The 21,760-nt window shown below is 41.1% G+C and overlaps 1 protein-coding gene across 1 annotated transcript in view; it reads right to left on the bottom strand.

Moving 5' to 3' along the window:
* The window catches only part of adcy8 (adenylate cyclase 8 (brain)), a 132,277-nt gene that overhangs the window by 39,105 nt on the left and 71,412 nt on the right, over positions 1-21,760 (bottom strand). The window contains exons 8-9 of the mRNA XM_085378882.1: positions 6,280-6,477; positions 2,255-2,355 (exon numbers count right to left, since the gene is read on the bottom strand). Of these exons, the coding sequence (XP_085235008.1) occupies positions 2,255-2,355; positions 6,280-6,477 (299 nt within the window). The remainder of the gene's footprint in view (positions 1-2,254; positions 2,356-6,279; positions 6,478-21,760) is intronic.

Raw genomic sequence — 21,760 nt, 5'->3', positions numbered from 1 at the left:
TGTCCAAAACTTCAAACGTATTGTATTACGAGATATCAACAGATGGCACAACAGGTCTGGGCTCTTCTTTTATGTAATAACAAATTTTACATCCATCCAATCGCTTCCGCTTATCCTTTTCAAGGTCGCAGGGGCCACTGGAGCCTATCCCAGCTGTGTTAGGGTGAGAGATAGGGTACACCCTGGACAGGTCTTCAGTCTGACGCAGGGCTACCACCAATATCCTAATACCAATTAGGATTGGGAAATGTGCTCTAAACTCCTAACAGCCCAATGTGGGATCACAGATGACTGATAGCGCTGCCACTTGGGCGGGATGCAGAGGAGGTTAATGTTAGTGTGCACTCAATGGCACTGTCCATCTCCACAATGTACAACGTGTGGCCTAAAAAAATCTCTCTTACACACACACACACAAACACACACACACACACACACACACACGTCGGGTAATTATATCTTTCGGGACATCTAATTGACATAATGCTTTCCCTAGCCCCTTACCCTAACCATGAAACATGAATGCCTAACTCTTACACTAAACCTAACCATAACCAATTGTAACCCTGACACTAAAACCACATCCCCATAAGAGCTGTTGGTCCCCACAAGTACAATAAACTTCCAATTTTTGGTCCCCACAAAGATATGAATACACACACACACACACACACACACACACACACACACACACTGGTAAAGGTTTTAAAACGTGTCACCTGCTGGAAAAGTATCTCCATCACATCAAACATCAATTTAATGACTTTTGCTTTCACTTTTCACTCTGGCTTTGGTGTATTCGGTTTTGTTTTTATCAATTATAGCTCCATATGGTCATCTACTGAACGAACATCTGAACACTGAAGGCTCGCTATTAGCACAGAGTAGGTGTAGTTTTGGAAAACAAGGCACACCACTGAACTAAAACGGGCAAATTACTGAAAACGTATGTGGTGCTCTTACAGAATAACAACACAGGCCAACGCTAACCGAATAAAAATGGCCGCTGCTTTTTTGTCCGGTGCGACCAATTCTTTTTTAAGGTAGGAGTTTTTATAATGCTTAAACTTACACTGAGATCTGGACACTAACCAGATATTCAGCTATGACTCTGGTTCTTTGTTTGGTTTTCATTCACCTGAGTTAATGATGATTTATATAAGGACCTGAAAGCAGCACCATTGCAGGGGAATATTTCCTGAGAGAGTCTGAGGACAACACAAACCTGCAGAATTCTTGTATTTAGTGAAGCTTGTGTGCTGTTGTTCTATAGATGCAGGCAGGTATCAAAGCGGCTTTCAGATTGTCAGTTGGCATTACCTTACTCTGTTCTCCTCGGCTGAGATTCATTAAAAGCTTGTGATTCTGCTGGAGCTGACCTGGTCACACAAGATTTCCTTCACAGTCAGAGTCACAGAGACAACACAAGGCAAGATACGCTTATAACGCAGCTGTTTCTGCCTCCTTTCTCTTCTTTCCTTCACCTAACCCACTCCCCCCCACCCTCTAAACCTCTGACATGATGAAAAAAAGAAAACCTCAACCTTTACATTTAAAATACAACCTAAATCTGTTCACTCAACCCAAGTCCTTAACCTCTCACAGATGACATGAGCATCTACAGCTGTGTGCAGCAGAGAATGCTAACCCATATACTAAGGCTACATAGGTCAGGGTTTTGTTATGTGATAGACCAGTGAGCTGTTCAGGGTGTACCCTGCCTCTCACCCTATGACCTTTAGAATAGCCTCCAGCCTCAACATGACCCATGTTTTTACACATAAACAAGCACCATGGAACATACTGGACAGCTAGCATTTCCTCTCTGATATGATTTTGGTGCGGTACAGATTAATGTCAGAATTTCCAAGTTCCCCAGGATTTCCATCTGGAACAGCCCCCCAGGTAGGACTTTTAACTCGGAAAGTCAATTCAAGATGGCGACAGTAAGCGTAAGCAGTAGTAGAACTGTAAAACCTGTAATCTCTAATCTACTGTTTTGCATTTGCGCCTCACTAAATAATCCATATGCGCCCTGTCCATGACTGTGGAACTCAGGAGCAAACATAAACAGTGTATCCATTGGATTTTGGTGCTACACCCACATAAAAATCAGTCCCCAGTGTCTTAGACGCAACCAAGAGGGTCAGGGAAGTTCCTATTTTACACTGAAGGTGCAAAAGCTGCTACACATGCAGAATTAAGAGATTGCGCATTTTGAAATGATCATTTTATTGAATATCTGCTCTCTTACCTGGCAGAGGGTAGAAGGCTTTGGATGGTTGTGATGAAGACGAGCACAATGAAGGCGCACACCAGGTTGGATTTGAAAACCTCGTCCCTCATCTGTGAATACTGCACAATGAAGAGAAGACAAAGAGAAAGAAGACGGAGGAGGAGGAGCAGGTGAGGGGAAGACGAGAAACAAGTTTTCAGACAAACAGAGAAGACATCAAAATGCAACTCAAACACGCCAGTACACTGCCACAGATGCATGCCACGGTTCAAACACAAGCGTTAGAGAGAGACAGGAGCTGGTGGGTTAGCTGTGGGGTCCTGGGGAAGGTGCGAAGCTCACAAGCACAATGCTAGCTTTTAGCAGAGTCAGAGACGAAAACGATGCACGCCGTGTCAAAATAAGCAGACTGCAAAGCTAAAACTCAGGTGGGACTTCAAATGGTTACTATATTTAGAGTAGGAATAATATCAAATTAATTAGCTTTTTCTTTCAAATGTCTTTTCAGTCCTAAAGTATCAATGCTAACAACTCAACCAAATAAAAAACTCTAATAAGGATTTCTAAAAGCCTCAACCTTTTTGACTTTCTCCTACTTTTTTCTCTGTATTTTACATATAGACCTACTTTCTAATTTTTATATTCTGAAACCTGGTATAGTTATGCTAGCAATCAATGTAAGTAATCCAGACCTGTGAGGAAACCTTCAGACTATTTGCACCTGGCCAAAGGTTCAAGAATTTTCTTAATGTTTGATAAAACGACCTGTTCTCTTAAATAAGAAGACTAGCTTGGCTGCTACACTAAAAACAGAAAGAGATACGCTAGCCTGTTTAACAAGTACACAAAGGGAGATATTAAAACACTAGTTGACTGTTTTAATCATAACCATTACTCATAACACTTGGAAGATGTTTTTGAATTTTGGAGCGCACCAAGCTAGCACTAAGCTAGCACTAGCCTAGCACCATGCTAGCGTACTCATGCTAATTAGCTTACTAAGTGCACAATCATAACAGTAGTATTCACTGTCTCATCAGATAGCTATATTTATTATTGCTTCTAAATACTTTACTGTTTCTAAATATTTAATTTAAAAATATTTAAAGTCTACACGTTAACACGTTTTAATTTTCTGATCCTGTGGCTTCTGCCGAGTTACACGAACATAACTTGACCTGAGTCACCAGTCTGACCAAACTGCCCTGAATTGTTTCACTGAAAACTTCCCACCCTGTAACCCCCGCTGCCCCGTCCTCGCTCTGTCTCTTTCTCAAAGGGTGCTGGGAAATTAGCAAGAGGATGCTTCACGTTTTGTCACAACTTTGGCAAAAAAAGATGAGGGAGGCCAACAGCAAATCACTGCACATTTACTAAAGAGGTTAAGAGGGCAACATAATAATAATAATAATAATAATAATAATAATAGATTCTTGGAAAAAGTTTTTAATGTAAGATTCAAGGGGAAACACAAATGTGAAGAGGGAGAGGCAAAACGAAAGTCAACTTAAAGGTCAAAGTGAGCTCAGTAATGTAACAAAAAATAGGGTAAAAAGGGACCAAAAGCTTCAGAAGTTCACTGCATTCACTAAAGAAAAGGCGGGAAAACACAGACACACTTTCCAACTTCCATATCTCATGATAACGGCAATGAAAACTGGCAGCTGTGTTTAACCCCGTTTAGATGTTTGTATTTGAGTTTGTTTCTTTTAAAGACGAAATAAAACACAAAACCACTTTTTAAATATCTTTAAATTTGTTTTCAGATTAATAAAATCACAAACTGCTAAATAGTAAGGTATGATGCAGATTAATTCATCAAAGGTCATTTGACTATTGACACTACTGCTTATATAGAATTGTAAATAATCTTTTGTGTAGTTTCTAACACAATAACGACATTAAACGACATACCACAGATGATTAAAAAAGTAACAATAAATAAAATTTTATAATAATAAATCCTAATGTAGACACTCTAGTATTACATATAGTACATTTAACAGAAATAAATATTTCAAACATCTCATCATTATGACACGTTCAGCTGCAGTTATGGGATATGGAAGTCAGGATTTTGAGAAAAAACATATTTTTTCCTGTCATGCTGTTTTCCTTTAGTGAATGCAGTGTGCTCCTGTAAAAAAAAAGAAAGAAAAAAAAATAGAGTTGAATATGTTGTCAACTTTTTCCACAGGACTGTAAAAGGGGTCCACGGCATGGACGTTTGGTCATGAGTAAACTGAAGGTGGAAACTGGACTCCAGGTGTTGGCAAACATCATGTTTCATCCAGCTTCGAAGCTTGGCGAAGAAAAAAAATCTCACATCCTTCATCAGATTTGAAGCACGTCAAACATGAGTCACAGTTACACATGTTTGATGCGTGAGAATAATAGTTACATTAACTCACAGAAGATATTAATGCCATGCAGAGTTAGTCTGTAATGTTAGAGATGAAGCTGATTGTGTTGTTATTACGGAGTGTGAAGTGTGCCAACAGAATAATAATTAATTGTTGTATATTTTTAACCTGTTTTGTTTGAACATATAAACCTGAGAAGAATCCTAAAATACATTTAATTAGAAGAATTTAATTTCACTTTCTTTCATTTAAATTGCATAATGGAATTATGGATAATAATATACTAACTCAAATGCATTAATTATTGACTGATTATAAAGTCATTTACGAGCCAAACATACACTCACAGCTTTAAGCTGAAAATGTTGACATGTCACTTCTGCTGCTACCTTGCAACACGGCCTGGTGTTTGAAGCCTTCCACCATCCCAGCATATGCTCCTGCAGGATATATACTTATCAGACACCCAGCTCTATATGCAACACATTTGCTAATGCTACAGCCACACGAGGCAAAACAGTGTTTGGGGACCATGACACAATCAAAACGACTGTGACCATGTGCAACAAACTTGCAGTGGCTGCTTTGAAGATAAAACGAGGTCTGCAACAACTTTCACTGCAATCAGTTGCTGCCTTCAAAGCAACTGCTGTTACAACCAAATTTCCCCTAGTGGGACAATTAAACGATTATTCTATTCTATTCTAACTTCAAAACTTTCAATAAACTTACAATAAGATGAAGCGAGTTCAGTTAAGTTCATAAATTCCTCCATAAATAGCAACATAGTTGCCACAGGACAGCAGTTTAACTGCAAAATGGCCCCGGGCCTCGACAACCAAGGTGTATAAGCGGAACAGTTGGCAACTAGTTAAGTTGTGTTCCCTGTTGCAAGGAGATGCAGACTTACATGTGTACATCTGTCTGCATTTATGAGTTAAAGGGTGATAATTTACAGTCAGTCTGGAGGCAGGTGAATTGTGCAATCTTACAATCAAAAGCGGTTGACTAGCTAACTAATTGCAAACAGGCAGTGGAGGAGAAAGAATCCAATGTAAGGAAGGAGGTAAGCAAGAAAGTTGCTTCTCCTACTTTTACTCTAGAGTGATGAAGCCTAAATCCCAAACACTACCTGTGTGCTACAGGAAGGAGGGTTAGATGTTGGTTAGATGTCTGATAGATATTCTGTGGCGTCAGTTTTCTTGTTTTGCTCATTGTTTTGCTTCATTTCAGAGCTTTTCAGAGAAAATCCAGGTCGACGCCAATGTCTGGCTTAACCTTCTGCATTCTACGTTCTGCTGTATTAATTATTGTGGTGGCACACTTCAGAGTCCATTTGCTACAAAGATGAGTAAGTCTTTAGCTAAAAGAAAATCCTTGAACATTAAATCTATTTTGCAGTGCATCGTATCCCCTCCCCCCAAAAAACACAACTTTTTTTGTTAAGTCATTAAAAGTTGTGGGATCTTAAATTGACTCAGATTGACAGTAAAATACAAAATGTCAGTCTTTTTGTTCCTGCAATCCCACAGTAGTACCTCATGTGCCTTTAGCTTACTCATGATGGGACAATAAAAAATTGCTGGTTATTGTTTTGCTTCTGAAAGTCGTCATTTAGGAAAAGATATGAGGAGGGAGAGAGAAAGAAAAAAACAGTTATCTGTCTAAAACCCCAGCTACCTTCTCTTCCAGGCTGGAGTCTTTAAACATCAGTGAGAAAGGCTTGATATGCTCTCTTCTCAACTTATCGCCACTCCGTAAGTCGATGGCGCTCTCTATTCGCTTGTTAATTTCCTCAGGACCAGAGTGGACATGCAAAGCTTGTGCGAGATGGTTTGGAAGCAGATTTATCGAATTTCTCGTTAGGGCAGCCAGAGTCTAGAGGGAAAGCACATGCACATAGAATGAACCTGCTTGTCCCCCTTTTGGTTTCATTCAAGTTACAAATGAAAAAGAAGAACAGACACACAGTTACATTCAGTACATACACAAAAGAAAGTTAAGGAAAAGGAAGAAAAGGGAAGACCAAAATGCAACATCGGCTATCAGACCGACACTTCAGAGCAAGTCATGCATCTTCCATTCACCCCTGCAGCAGGTTCACTTTGCACTCGGGTTAGTGGTGACAAAGCTCTTAAAACAAGCACGCATTATAACAAAGCTGTAACTCATGTGCGGGACGTGAAAACAGAATCAAAATGGCAAATCGTGAAATGAAGGACAGAAAACAAAGGTTTGGATACAAGCGGAGCAAATGCGCAACCATTTATTTCCACCTGTTATTATTATAACCTTCAAAACTTTCCAGAAACAAAGTTAAACTCCATTAAACCCTCACCCCAGACAACCCTGCAAGACATTAATATGCACTATTATAAAAGGTAATTGAACAGCGCAAGGCTCTTTCTTTACAAGGGTCTCCTCGGGTTTTAATTTACCACTTCATCGCTTCCCGTCTCACTCGGCCTTCCTTTATCCAAGGTCAAAAGCTGCCATAACTCTCTTTTTAAAGCAACCCTTTTCATCCTCTGCAAATCAAGTCTACTAGAATCATTACAGGCTTTCCCCCCCAAAGGTTTTCGGGTGAGATCATTTCTGCTTACAGACGTTTCAGTCTGACTGTGAAAACGGCCAAATCTACAAATGTAGAAACACCGAGGTCAGTACATCCGGATTTACTCTGCAGTTATTTTGATTATACTTTCATGAGGTCACCAGCATGCAGATCCAAAAAGATACAACTGATGAATCATTTACTTATTCATTTAAAGGCTATTAGCCCATACCAGAGCTGACACTGGAGTAAAACACAGAGTTTCACGCAGGCTGTGTAAATGCACAAACATGAAAAACAAACTATAAAGGACTAAATGTCCGACCTCAAAGGTCCAGAAAAGGTTTCACATATGTACCAAAGGTGTTAAAATACTTGTCGGCACAGTTTTGTCTAAATTTTAAATGTCTCTAAAATTTTAGGTAAAATATAAATTTGACTCTTAGATGTTCAGGTTTTACCGTGTAAGCCCCAACCTTTTTTGCACCACGGAGCAGTTTATGTCCAACAATATTTTCACGGACCGGCCTTTAAGGTGTCGTGGATAAATACAACAAAATAAAATCAGTACCAAAAATCAAAATCAGTATCGGTGCCAAAAAAAGAAGATTTATTCACAACACACGGGAAAGACCCAGGGAAACGGAGTTAATGATAAAAATGATAAAAACCCTGAAAACCATAAATTTCACACCCGAGCCTCAACTCTCGCGGCCCGGTGCCAAACGACTCATGGTCTGTGGCCCGAGGGGTGGGGACCGCTGGTTTAAGTTATGTGGGACACATTTATTACAATCTGACATACACTCTGTATCACTGGCAGAACATCACTTCACAGCAAGTTAGTTCTGGGTTTCAGTTCAAACACATTAGTTTTAGGATCCACTGTTTAGATATGAGACACATAAAGCTTCAGTGAGGCTAGAAAAGTGTTTTAAAGACACACTTTCAGTGTCTGTGTGAATAACAATAACACTGCTCTGCAGACTGTGCACCTTTTTTTTTATAAGAGGGCCATTTTTGTATAGTTACGACCCCCTCTGCATTGGGGGCTCGTCCATCCTTTTTTTTCCCGTCGGGTTGACTCGTTCTTTGTTCTTTGTTCGTTGCCGTTGTCGCAGGTGGGTTACCTGTGTTCTTGGTTAGCTCTACTTTTCTGGTTGGCAGTTTTTTCTTGTGTGGGAGGGTGTGTGTTAGTATGGAATTTAAATTGGAGGATTTCACTTTAGGCCCAACTGAAGAAAAGCTGGACAGATGTAAAAAGGATGACCTCATTCTTATTGCCAATTTCTTTGATGTGACTGTGCCATTGAATGCAAAGAAAAAGGAGCTTAAAGAACTCCTGTGTATTAAACTGCATGAAAGGGGGTTGTTTGGTGAGCCAGGTCCTGCAGAGGGAGTTGAGCTGGGAGCTGTTGCTGGTATTCCTGCCCCACTGAAAAATCTCCCTTCTCAAACTGGCCCTTCTGCGGAAGAGCTGCAGTTAACACTGCGCATAAAGGAGGTGGAGTTAAAAAAGCAGCAGTTGGAGGTGGATGCCATGCACTTAAAGGTTAGGGCTCTGGAGATAGAGAGGGGAGCCGCTGTATCTGCCAGTCCTCCTACACCTCGGTCAGCCCCGCAGTTACCATCCCAGAAGAAGCCAGAAGACAGCTTTGATGTAAGTAGGCACATCACATTAGTCCCAGCATTTAGAGAAACTGAGGTAGACTCTTATTTCACAGTGTTTGAGCGCATTGCAGGTGGACTACACTGGCCAAAGAATGTATGGTCTCTTTTACTTCAGTGCAAATTGGTGGGCAACTGCTGCGCTGACGTGAACATGCTGTGTCCTCCTCGTCTGCCTAATATTTGAACTCTGTTTGTAAACTCTGATATACAGCTGACCTTAGTTTTATTACAGTCTTGTGTCTGCTGGCCCACTTTAGTTAACCCTTAGCTTTTACTCTTGCCTGTTCTTTTCTTTGTGTATTAATTGTTTTCCCGGTGGTCTGTTGAACAGCCCTGTCGGTTTTCAGTTCAATGTTCGTAATAAAACCCCTTATTTACTCTGATTTCATGAGAGGGCTTGTGTATGTTTCTCCCCTCCTATCGCCTAGCAGAGGGGGTCGTAACAGTATCCTTGCATCAAGGTACAAATTAAATTGTCCCCAGAGGTTTAAAAATTGTTACAAACTCAAGGCTACAGTTAAGTTCCCTCCTTCAAGGGTAAAACTGCAGCAGCTTACAGTGACAAGCTGTTGAGTGTCATTGTAACAAGGATCAAGGATCGCTCGTAGGAAAAAGGAAATTAACCTCTTCCTCACATGTCCTCCTTTGGTGTTTTTTCTCTATCGATGACCTCAGCCTCCACTTTGACTCTTTCTCAGCTGTACAGCCCATCCTGACGTAGACGACATGTTGGCTCCAAAGGTAAAAGCGATGAAGGTCACACATGAGGATCAGAGTCATTTTCTCAGGCCCATTGACATTAGCTACCCATCATTATTAAGTAGCCACATATTACAAATTACCCTTTGAAGTGTTTGAAACCTGTGGAGCTGGCAGCCATTAATGATGATGGAGACGTAGTCAAATTCAACATTTCTCACCAATTCTGACCGATCCAACGTCTCACCTCATCTCGCTTCATTCAACACATTAACGCGCGACATCCATCGTGCTCAGAGAGATCATTAAACGTTCGTTTTCAGTCTCTAAATGAAGGTTCTCAAACAAACACCTTCATTAGCGGATGCCTCTTCTTCTGTGTTTCATGTCAGGGCTCCTCTGACCGTCATTACATGCAAATGTGAGTCCAATCAGAGCTACCTGGAGCTTATAAATGACAGCAATTTAGAGGTCTATCAGACAGTGCCTCATGATTCACGAGAAGCAAGATCACTTTTTACTGTCAGATGAAAGATTCTCACGTCTCACAACCACAGAGTGAACGTTTTATTAATTATTCATTATAATTAATAATAAATAAAACGTAATTATATTTTAAAGTTTGAGGTTCTTGCTGGAAATGCCTTTATTGGTGAAATGCCTGTATTGAGGTAAACCTCAGATTACAGTGACGACAATCCTTCTTATTTGTGTTTTCCTGGATTCAGCCGAGAGTGTAGCTGAACTATCGACCGTGTCTGACTGCGTCGGGCTTCAGAAGAAGTCCTCTGTTTAATGACGAATGTGCTTTGAGGCCGACTAAAATCTTGACTCTCGTGCACCTCTGGAGTATCTTGTGTTCTGCTGCTATTTTTAGCTCCCTCTGTGACCTGTTCCCTCGCCTTCTACTTGTGCCTCTGCACAGCACACCGGATCTCCTTCAGATTTTTGTTGTGGGCAGCTAGGCAAAAGCCAAGATTGTGTTTTCAGTGGGCTCTGATCCACCACACAGCTCAGATTGTTTCCTTTGATTTATCTCACGCGCACACTTTGGGCTGTTATCGTCGAGCGCAGGGCTGCTCGATTATGGCAAAAATGATAATCACGATTATTTTCACTGAAATTGAGATCTCGATTATTTGACGATATTTATTTAACCCTTTAAGACCTACCATAGAATCAAGTACGCCAGAGCTTATGTTTTTTTTTTTTTTTACATGCTGTAGTGCCATTTGTGGGAGCATTTCAAGTTGCTATACAACTGTTATAGCCCATATTTTAATAATATGTATGCATTAAGTCCATAGTAACTACATTAATTGCAAAAAAGTGCAATAAACTACAAAAAAATTGAAAATCGTTTTTGTTTTTTTTTACATATATTTCTACTTGGAGAAATTTAAGAGGTTTATCCCTCAAAACTTTAAATACAAAAAAGTTGCAAAAAATAGTTTACAACAGGAAATTTATTTTGAGTGTCTTCATAGTTTTATTTTGGAGATACAGCTATTTTTATATACTGCAGGAAAAAAAAAATCCTATGATGCAAATTTGCAAAGGAAACAGCACGTGCATCAAAATAAACTATTTCCAGCAGTGCAATTCGAGTTCTAAGCATCCCAGAAACTATTCAGAAAAGTCAAACATGACTTATAAAAATACCAGTATAGGCTTTTAAGGCCTACAAGTAAAAAACTACATTTTCCGCGAAAATGACGTCACTTCCGGTTTCGGACAGGAAATGGCGGACATGCGATAGTTCACGTTGACGTCTTTTTCAATGTGGGAAGTGTTACGAACAGCTGATCGGATCGGCAAAGCGTGTTTCTGGAATATTATGTTTTTGTTCCTGCAAGCGCTTTTTATGCAATTTTTGCAAAGCTTTATGTGGAAGGAAACCGTGACCGAGGACAAGCTGATGGCATCAGATGTAAGTACAACTCCTCCGGTTTCATATGCAAAACAAATTATTGCGCTAGCTTACGCGGTTCAGGTTCTACAGGGATTTAAAGGGTTAACAATAACAATGTATTGAATAATGACTTTACAAAATAATATAAAATAGTGTGCAAATACTGATAACAGTGCAAATGTTTGCAATATAAAAAATAAATTAACTTCTGCTTAGCTTTCCGAGCTTCCCTTGGGTCCTCTTAATTGTTGTGATGCGTGTTCGAAATGCAGAGAGGTGCGCTCGATTTGCCACACAAGAGTAAAGCACGAGGGAGGGGCTAATAATCGGCTCAGTCATTTTTAATGATCATTGAAAGCCCAGATCGTAATCGTGATTAAAATTCGATTAATTGAGCAGCCCTAGTCGAGCGGCACATCGAGAGTTTCACCAGAGGATAGGCCCCATTCCTGCCTTTGAGCTTGAAAACTGTGGACTTGTTGACAGTCTATTTACTTATCTGCAAACTGAACTGTTTTTCTAGTTGTCACTTGAAATGTCATTTGTTTTTTCAGAAATAAAAGAGCTTGCACTTAAACCTAGCAGGTAGGAGGAAATGAGGTGCAAACTAAAAGCATCAGGAAAAGTTCTGTCTGCATAATAAAAACCACAACGGAGAACAGTGACTGTGAGCTCAGCCCTGTTTGCTCTCAGCAAACAGCGAAGAGATCGGAGCTGAAACTGAACTTGAGCTCAACAATTCATCTTTTGCATATGAATGAAAACGCATGGCCTTTGTGTCAAATCATTAACATATTTGGAGCGGTTTCATTATAATGAGGAAACTGGCTGATGAGCATCAGCTACGCACTCCAGGCCCAAGACAGGTGAGGTGACGGTATGCAGACTTTATTATCAGCTAATTTCAGACTAATCTCAGCTCATTTATGTGGGAAAAATATACAGACGATATGTCTGAATGCGACATGCTCCATGCGTCTGTTAAATAGAGACAGAGTCAGCTGTGATGCTTTACAGCACAAACTCAGATCGGGTTTGGGAGTGTTTTATGTCCACACTGTGATTTTGGTGTAAATGCCATAAAATGCATAAACAAGGCAGCACAGAAGTAATAAAAAGGCTTATTGACCCATAAACATAAATCTTTACAGGAAGAGACTAGAGCGTGGTTTCTGTTCTGAGCTGCACGAATCCACATCTGATTAAATCGGTGCTTTTTCAAACTAAAATGACCCTGGATGATGGATGACCACGCAGCAAGTACCAGGGGGCTGAAAAATAGATCAAACTTTACTTCAGAAATAAATTTTGTTTACAGCGTGACACAGAATTGCTTTGGGTTTACTTTAAATACTTCCCCCTTCATAACAGCTGCCCAGGGATGACTTTTTAAACATGATTATCTCGTGCTGTTTTAATTTGAAAATCCTTTCTCAGGTGATCATGTTTAAAAGAGAAAACTTGACCTTTAACCTTGACAATGAGGTCACCTGAAAATACTATAGTCCTGTGTATGCAAAGTTGAATGCCCCGCCCACCAACCCACTTGCTGTCCGTCAGCCTTTTAAAGCCGAGGTGGGGGTATATTTCTCAGTAGCAAAGATTGTAAAACATCTGAAAATACCAGTGAAAGTCCAAAGTTTAAAATTTTCCAATGGCACCCCAGTGGGCCAGACTGGAGTCTTTGCCGGGCTGATTCTGGCCCCCGGGCCTTTTGTTTGACACCTCTGCTAACTAAAACATCAAGCCGTCACTTGGCAAACCTGTTCATCACTTAACCTTCAAACATCTGAGCCGGAAAGAAATGAAACAGAGATGAGCTCCAATGATAATAATGCAAGATTGCTGAAAACCTGCAGCACTGATAATGTAACTGTGTGTTTTATTTTGAAAGGTAAGGTTCTCTTGATTCACTCTTTTCATCCTGTTCACAAGCATAAAAGACACTTTACTACTCCACTCTTTATCTTTGCACATGCAGCCCAGAGAGACGCAAATGTCAGCTTCATCAGAATACATGAAAAAAAACACACTAGGTAGAAACTCAGACTTTATGCAGAAAAAATGAATACAAGCTGAAATTCATCATCGCACAGTTAATTTATCATCAGCGTCTGGAGCTGGATGTTTTCTTTAGGTTTCCTCTCTTTAGAGGAGAATCTGGTTTCAAACATGAATCCCTGTGAAGTTTAAAGGAAAGCTGTGAACATTTTAAATATTTAAAACAAGGATTTCCACCATCAAGAGATCAAAGCCACAAAAGAATTTCCTTCTCTTGTTACGCATACCTGTTTCCAGAAATTGGATGAAGCTACATAATATTTTATATAAAAATCTGTGATGTAGACTTGCTGTGTACTGCCAAGTTTTCCTTGTATGTCAGTCCCCTCTCTGACCCTCTGCTACCTGTGAAAACTCCATTCAAAACACAAAACACTCTTCTGTAAAAAACAAGTATCGCAGAAAAAATCCACATCAGAAATCTCTGCACTGAATCATACTTGTTATTAATCTCTTCCACAGCCAGTCTCTTTGCCTCTCTTCCTTCTCTCACCCCAACCGGTCGCAGCAGATGGCCCCGCCCCTCCCTGAGCCTGGTTCTGCCGGACGTTTCTTCCTGTTAAAAGGGAGTTTTTCCTTCTCACTGTTGCCAAAGCGCTTGCTCATAGTGTTTTTCTCTGTATGTATTATTGTAGGGTTTTCCTTACAATATAAAGCATCTTTGGGTGACTGTTGTTGTGATTTGGTGCTGTATAAATACAAATGAATTGAATTAAATTGAAATCTGAATCTATTACTTCATATTCCACAATACAGATAGCGAGCCTTAGTCTTCAGCTAATGAGAGAAGAACTCGGAGGGGGCAGGGCTATGAGCCGTGCTGCTGTGATTTTTCCTGGCATGCACATCCCTCAGGAAGTCTACAGCCTAAAGGGCAACCGCTTCTGAATCTGGCATTTCCCGTCTTTGGACTGGCTACAGTGATTAGTCGTCGAGCAGTGTTTGGCTGCATCGAGCCAGCGGGGGTTACATGTATGTATACACATTAATAACAGAACACACTGCTGCAAAGACCAACATATGACAACAGAACAGGGACCTTTGTACTTATTCAAACTTCCTTTTACACCATTGTTTTGTGGCACTGATGTGACGGTGTGCCCTTTCTCACAAAGCATTATATAATTTGAAACATAAAAGTGGCAGACATAAATCAGCAGAGGATTTTCCCACAAAAGTGCCCTAGTCAAATATCGTTTATACATGAAAGATGGATGTCGCCATTGTTGCATCACCAGCTGATTATTGAAGTCTGGGTTTTCACGCCTGGAGCTGAGCATCAAAACACGACCTGGGTGCTTTCGTGACACCAGCTTAGTGGTTTTGAAACTAAAGAAAACAAACCTGAGCATTTAGAGCAGCACGATGACACTTTTGCTCATATGGAGTTTTTGTCCATGTTTATTAATGAGCATTTACCGCTACTGCAGTGTATACATGACTTAACGTAAGGAGAAGCTGAATGAATATGTCGTCTTCAGACTTTTGATTGCACACTGCTTTGTAGTTGAACTGGCATGACTTAAGTCACTACAGCAGCACTGAGCACAAACTCAGACTGCTTCTAGCCTTCGGCGAGCCTTTAAAGTGAACATGCAAACAAGGTAGCGAGAATTAGGTCAAGGGAGGAGCGTCTAGAAAGAGATCAAGCTGCCGCGCGTCCCTGTCGGCTGAGCCACCTTTCATTTCAAATGCAGACGTGAGACTTGAGCAGAGCTGAAATGAAACATGAAACTGAACCCATTTCTTTCTGGCCTGGATTTCACAGAGCGGGGACTCGGAGTAACCGGGTCTTCTAAGGAAACGCAGAAGCTCCTTCGAGGCGAAAGCACTGCGACTGTGCTGTGCATCACGGGCGCCGGCAGGTACACAGTGAAGCATGAAAGAGGTAGAGACAGAGCCACTGAGTCGGCGCAGAGCCCACACGGAGCTCCGAGTACGATTTCAGGGCACGCGACGAATCTTCTGAGTTTCATGATAGCAATCAGTCCCGGATGGACGATAGCTCCCGTAATCACAGTGACACACAGGATATGATGTCATTTCTTCAGTGGCTATCTGTGTCTTACGCAATAAAACACAGGATAATTGGAAGATAATGGTTGGCCGCAGATACTAAATCCTGTTTTTATAACAGTTATCAGCACAGAGCTGTTACCTGCTGCTTCAGTCAGCTGCCTGTGAAATCGGTGAATCATCTGCTATTATGTGTTATTGCATGTCTTCAACCAGCTGTGTACAGTTAATGGAAGCTCCTAGTGCCCATGTCAGTGTGAAAGCTGCTGTCAGCGTCCTGGCTGAAGAAAAGGAGCATAAAGTCAGATTACTGCAGGTGAGAGAAGTCAGTCATTCAATCTTAGCATAAGAGTCAAACATAGGCTGAGTATTTCTAGTGTTTTTGTTTAAATATCGGCTACTAAAGCAAGAAAAACGAGCTTCTAAGCTAACGGGACAGTTAGATTTTAGTATACTTTAGTTGCCTTATTGACTTATTTAAAGTTTATGATGAGAACACAGAAGAAATGCAGCAGCTGCAGTTGTCAAACTTCCTGGACTTACAGATCTCCTAGTGTGAGTACACTTAACAAGGTGTCGGGCCTTCATGTGGATTCTCTGAATTACTGCTAGAGGGATGGACACCATTGGTCCAAAATTATCCCCATATCCTGTGTTTTGATGGTGGTGGTTGGTCCAAAGTCTTCTATAGATGTTCAGCTGGGTTGTTAAAGCCACAGCATACGATTCACATCACATCTGATTCACTGACCGTGTGATCCCTGGTGCTATATTCCTCCTGGGAAAAATGCATTCCTACTTCTCTGCCTTATTAATTGTTGAGGAAAGGACTAACCCTCACTCACCCATGAAACAGCTTATAAATTCATTATATTTGATCTCTAATCTAATCCAGTAGTTTTACTCTCATTTCAGTAAGAACATATTTTAAAAATATAGAACTTGTGTGGGACTTGAATCATGGCTTCTCGCGTGAGCAGCAAAATGACGTTTTCACCTTTCAAAAGTGGAAAATGTTAACTTCATGCACATGGACACAAATGAATTGATGCTAGACTGGTCTGATACAGAATAATGTTCAAGTAAATGAAGACAAGTGTCCATAAACACTAATTAATTGATTTAATTTCACGACTACGTCAACCACTGCCATCCGACTGTGTCGGCTCATTTCTACAGTACTTATTTCCCTGCAGCAGAGAAGCAGCGGCCACTTAACAAGACGGTGATTAATTTCCAGAAACGCTGACCATGCGGTGGCGAGTCACGTTTACACCGATTATCGGCCTTCAAATATTCATGTCATAACAATGGACGCAGCCAAGACATAACTGAACTCTTCTTGTTGTACTGCAGTCCCTTTATTTCCTGTCTGACTGACACAGGCGTGCACCAGTATCGTGCCAGCCAAATCAGACCAATAGGAGTGAAGGATGGGGGTCACAGAAAACCAGCAGTGAGAACTCGAGCTCCAAGGAAAGCAACGCAACAGAAAATAAAAGTGTTTTTTTTTTAAAGAGATGCTTTGAAACTCCTCCGAGGAGCCTTTGATATGCAAAGAGCCACTGTTTGAATTGACTTCTCTAACAGGCTTTCATTGTGCCAGAAGAAAAAAAAAAACCAAGTGGCACTTTTCAGAAAAACCATTCCTCTGCATCCAAACACACGCTTACATCAGACGCTGTAAACTCCTGCTGCATTCAGCCTCGTATACACAGGAGGCGAGTTTGCAGAGTTTGCTGTCAGCTCGGAGCTGCAGGAGATGAAACAATCAAACTGCAGCTCTGCACATTTGGCACACGCTGAGAGCGGAGACACATTTCACTGTTCACATAAGGAGCGAAAATATGGCATTACCATCGCATGTTGTAACAGCGCTGTATTCATAAAAACGTGTAGAATATACAGTGTTAGACTGCAATCTGTTGTGACTGGACTTTTAAATACATATTATGATTTATAATAGTATGTATTATAATAATTGTAATGTATAATTTATGACCTGAATGTCCATGAAATCAAAAGGAAATTGTCAAGTTTGTGTTTAACGTTCTTGAGTGCACTCAATCACAGCCAGCCAGACAAGCACACAGGAACTTTAATCAGTCTATTCAACTCAATTTAATTTTATTTATACAGCCCCAAATCACAACAACAGTCGCCTCAAGATGCTTTAGATTGTAAGCTAGACCCAACAATCATATGATGAGCAAGCACTTTGGCGACAGTGGGAAGGAAAAACTCCCTTTTAGCAGGAAGAAACCTCAGTCAGAACCAGGCTCTGGGAGGGGCGGGGCCATCTGCTGCAACCATTTGGGAAGAGAGAAGGAGGACAGGAAAAGAAGTCTATTTTCTATCCAACAAGGAAAACGATGACAGAGCAAAACCACGTTTGGAGTACACAGCACAGAGAAAATCAGACAAATAAGGAGGGAAGAGAACAATTGCAGTAAATAAAAACAAAGGAAGCCAAACAGGAAGAAACTAAAAGAGACGAAGGAGAAAACACAGACACTGATGCATCACACGCGGTCGACAGCCTACTTCTATAAATGTCTTTTAAACGTTTCAAGTTTGATGCTAAATTAAGTCTTCATTATCTCTATTATCTCTGCAGGGTTTTGAAATGGCTTGGTGATGTGTTTAACATGAAATCTTAAGCTAACTGTTTGGCTAACTGTTCGCCTTCTCCAGTTATCCTGATGAAACGTGAAGCTCGACGGCCTGGAGCAGAAGCTGTAGGAAGGCGCCATTCACTTTGTGATGGAGGAACAACGAGTCCTCGCCAAGCGGCATGTTTGTGGTGCTGGGTGTCGGCCAGCAGCGCTGGACACAAAAAGCTCGTCCGATCAAAGCAATCTGGGAATGCTAATGTGGCCTGAGAATGCACTCTTAATCCCCCTCCCATCATCATGCACGATGACATGTCTTTGTTTGTGGGAGGACAGCAGATACGTCCAAGTATGCGTAAGACAACGGTCAGAGTTTAATCTGCTGCAGAGACCGAGCACCCTCATCTACATTAACACTAACACACTGTCAGGTGTAATACAGCAAAACAAGCTCACATTCATTTACTGTGATACATCAGACACCTGGAAGTAACTAAATAAAATGTGTTTACAAGGAAACTCTGCAGAACCTTTCCAATTACAAGAACAAAGAAAAAGATAAAACACAGACGAGGAACGATCTAGAAAGAGTGGTCCATGCTTTTATTACTTCACGGCTGGACTACTGTAATTCCCTCTATGCTGGCCTAGATCGTTCCTGTCTACATCGCCTTCAACTGGTGCAGAACGCTGCCGCTCGCCTGTTGACCGGTTCAAAAAAAAGAGACCACATCACTCCGGTTCTCTGCTCTCTCCACTGGCTCCCAGTTGCTTTTAGGATTGATTTTAAAATCTTACTGCTGGCTTTTAAGGTTTTAAATGGCACTGCACCTTCTTACCTGTCAGAACTCCTTAGTACTTATCGCCCCAGGAGATCTTTGAGGTCAGCCGATCTGATGCTTTTAGATGTTCCCAGGTATAAATTAAAGACAAAGGGAGAGAGGGCGTTTGCTGTGGCTGCACCCAGACTGTGGAACAGTTTACCTCCTCACGTCAGATTCTCCAAAAGCCTAGAAACTTTTAAAACTGCTCTTAAAACTCACCTCTTTTCATTGGCTTTTAGAAAGGTTTAATTTATTTGTTTATTTATTTTTTATTTGATCAGCGAGGTGTTTTACGAAATTGTGTTCTATTGTATTTTTATCTGTATTTACTGTACAGCACTTTGGTCAGCCTTGGTTGTTTTTAAATGTGCTCTATAAATAAACTTGACTTGACTTGACTTGACTTGACATAAAATGAACTGAATGAAGTTTAAATATTTCAGCCTTCAAAGATGGGCAGCAGCTCAGTCAGCAGTGGTTACACAAATTGATACACAGAAAAATACATACGAAATGTGAAGAAAATGTAAACTTCAAAGCTAAGGAGACATCAGAATAACTGCACCTCCTCCTCCAAGATGAAGGCCAGAACGAAATCCAACAGCTCAAGTTTCACAACGCTGAAATGCTCATGCTCAATAATCACCGCTTTTACTTTACCTTTCACGTGAAGCTCAAATGCAACACAGAAGAGCTCTGAATTTTTCATTTCTCCATCACGTCATATACAAAAATCTGAAATCTCCACTTTAAGGCAGATTGTCCTGCTTATGATCCTTTCAGACAACATAGGCCATGGATCAGGACTGAGAATAAAAAAAGAGTCATGCATGAGCAGAAGACGCCGCTGTTTAGAGTTGCCTCCCCCCTCCCAATATTACTCCAGTGTGCAGAACTGTAAAGAGGACAAAACAAAGGATGCTGCTGGTGTAGGTGAGGCTGTGAAATGGACACACACTGCTTCAGCTGCAAATATCTTTTTTACCGTCTTTTCCCAGAAATTGAAACCTCCCCCCTAATAACATCATGCACATCATGAAAGACTCCAAGCATGGTCCCCAGTGTTACCCATCAGCCTCCCAGTAGATGCACCTATGATAACACTTCCTTCAGGAGTATCACATTCACAAGAGTTTTGGAAAACTGACCTTGACCCTGAGGTCGAGGTGACAGAGATTCTAACTCATCTGAGATTTTTAGTAGCTGCACCTGTGGTGTAATTTCAAAATCCTACGTTGGCTCGTTCTCAAGTAACCACAAACTGGGGTGTCCACACCACCCACCCAGCAGGGTGACAACAACACCTCTTTAGTCGTTTACAGCTGAGCGCTGTTGTGTCTGTCAGTCATTAAAAGACGAGACTTTATGACCCTGTCGTCGAAGCATTCCAGGTTTACTTTTCAAAGACATCTCTGCTCTCAAGCATCAGTACTATTGGATATAGACAGCACATGCATTCAGCATAAAATATCTGGGGTGTTTTTAAAACCTCATTTAGGAAAGAACTCAGTTAAGCTGATGGTTAATTAGGCCTGATTCAAATCACTGCAGAGCACAAAACACCGAGAGAAAGAGAAAAGCAGCCCAATGATGTCGCAACAATTAAAGCAGCACAAGAGCAGAGTCGTCTCGGTTTCAGTGCAGGTCACGCTGGTACTTAATTCATCAAAAAGGTATCACACCATTTTCATATGCAACGTAGTCCATGTAAGGGCAGGGATAGCTCAGTAGGTAGAGTGGTGGCCCCATGATCGGAAGGTCGGGGGTTCGACTCCACTGAACGGCTACCCTGAGGTACCCCTGAGCAAGGTACCGTCCCTACACACTGCTCCCCGGGCGCTGCACTGGTGGCTGCCCACTGCTTCACTGGGTGAATGGGTTAAATGCAGAGGAACTATTTCCCTCTGGGGACTAACACGCACACTTAAAATGTAATGCCCTCAACATTTGGTAGCCTTACTCAGGCATACTAATGCAACACAATGCAACATAGCTCAAACAGCACAATCTTCTAAAAGAAAAGATAAGTAACAAATCTTTCATTTTTTTCTTGCATGAACGTCTTTCAAAGACCTGAAGATGGCAACTCAAGAGCAGATTAAGAAGTTTCCTTTAAAAAGATCTTCACAATTTACCCGAACCACACAGCCTCGCCTTCGCCCATGAACCTGGCAGCACACAACACGTAATCCTGCCTTTAATTCAGTTCAAGCTCATTAATGCAGCACAAATCACAACAACAGTCACCTCAAGGTGGCTTTATACTGCAAGGTAAATGCCCAACAGTGTTCACAAGACACAGCAATCAGACTTTACAGCGCCATCATGTTGTTTCATTGCAGTTGCACGCCTCTCTTCCTCAGTCTATGACTATATATCTAACTGGTGTGTTAGCTCCTTATAGAGGCAAAAGGATCTGTGAACGGTGCAAACAGAGAAAACTGCATTAAATGATACTGTAAAAAAACAAAAACAATGATGCATTCATCAGCCTGTGTCTGATGTTTTAAGGACATTTTTCTAACATATTTTCAGATATTTCCTGACAGGAAACTCTCTGAACACCATTTGAAACTGTCACAAACATCCATCAGCTGTTAGTTTTTCTCCCTCTCCCTTCCACATTGTTCAACAAAAAAAAGAAAGAAAATGTGAAACAAGCTCAACCTTCAATCACTCTCTCCAAATTCAACCGTCTTAGACAAAACACAAAACCCCTCCGGGGGCTGGTTTGTTGTCACAGGCAGGCAAATGAAGAAGAAATGAGGAGGATGTTTAAAATGGGCCACACAATCACAAGCTCGTCATCCGA

This window comes from Diplotaxodon limnothrissa, linkage group LG18 (genome assembly GCF_057381915.1).
Source record: "Diplotaxodon limnothrissa isolate DT_005_m linkage group LG18, D_limnothrissa_male_GT1.1, whole genome shotgun sequence".
Lineage (NCBI taxonomy): Eukaryota > Metazoa > Chordata > Actinopteri > Cichliformes > Cichlidae > Diplotaxodon > Diplotaxodon limnothrissa.
This window is presented reverse-complemented; position numbering and strand designations above follow the sequence as displayed.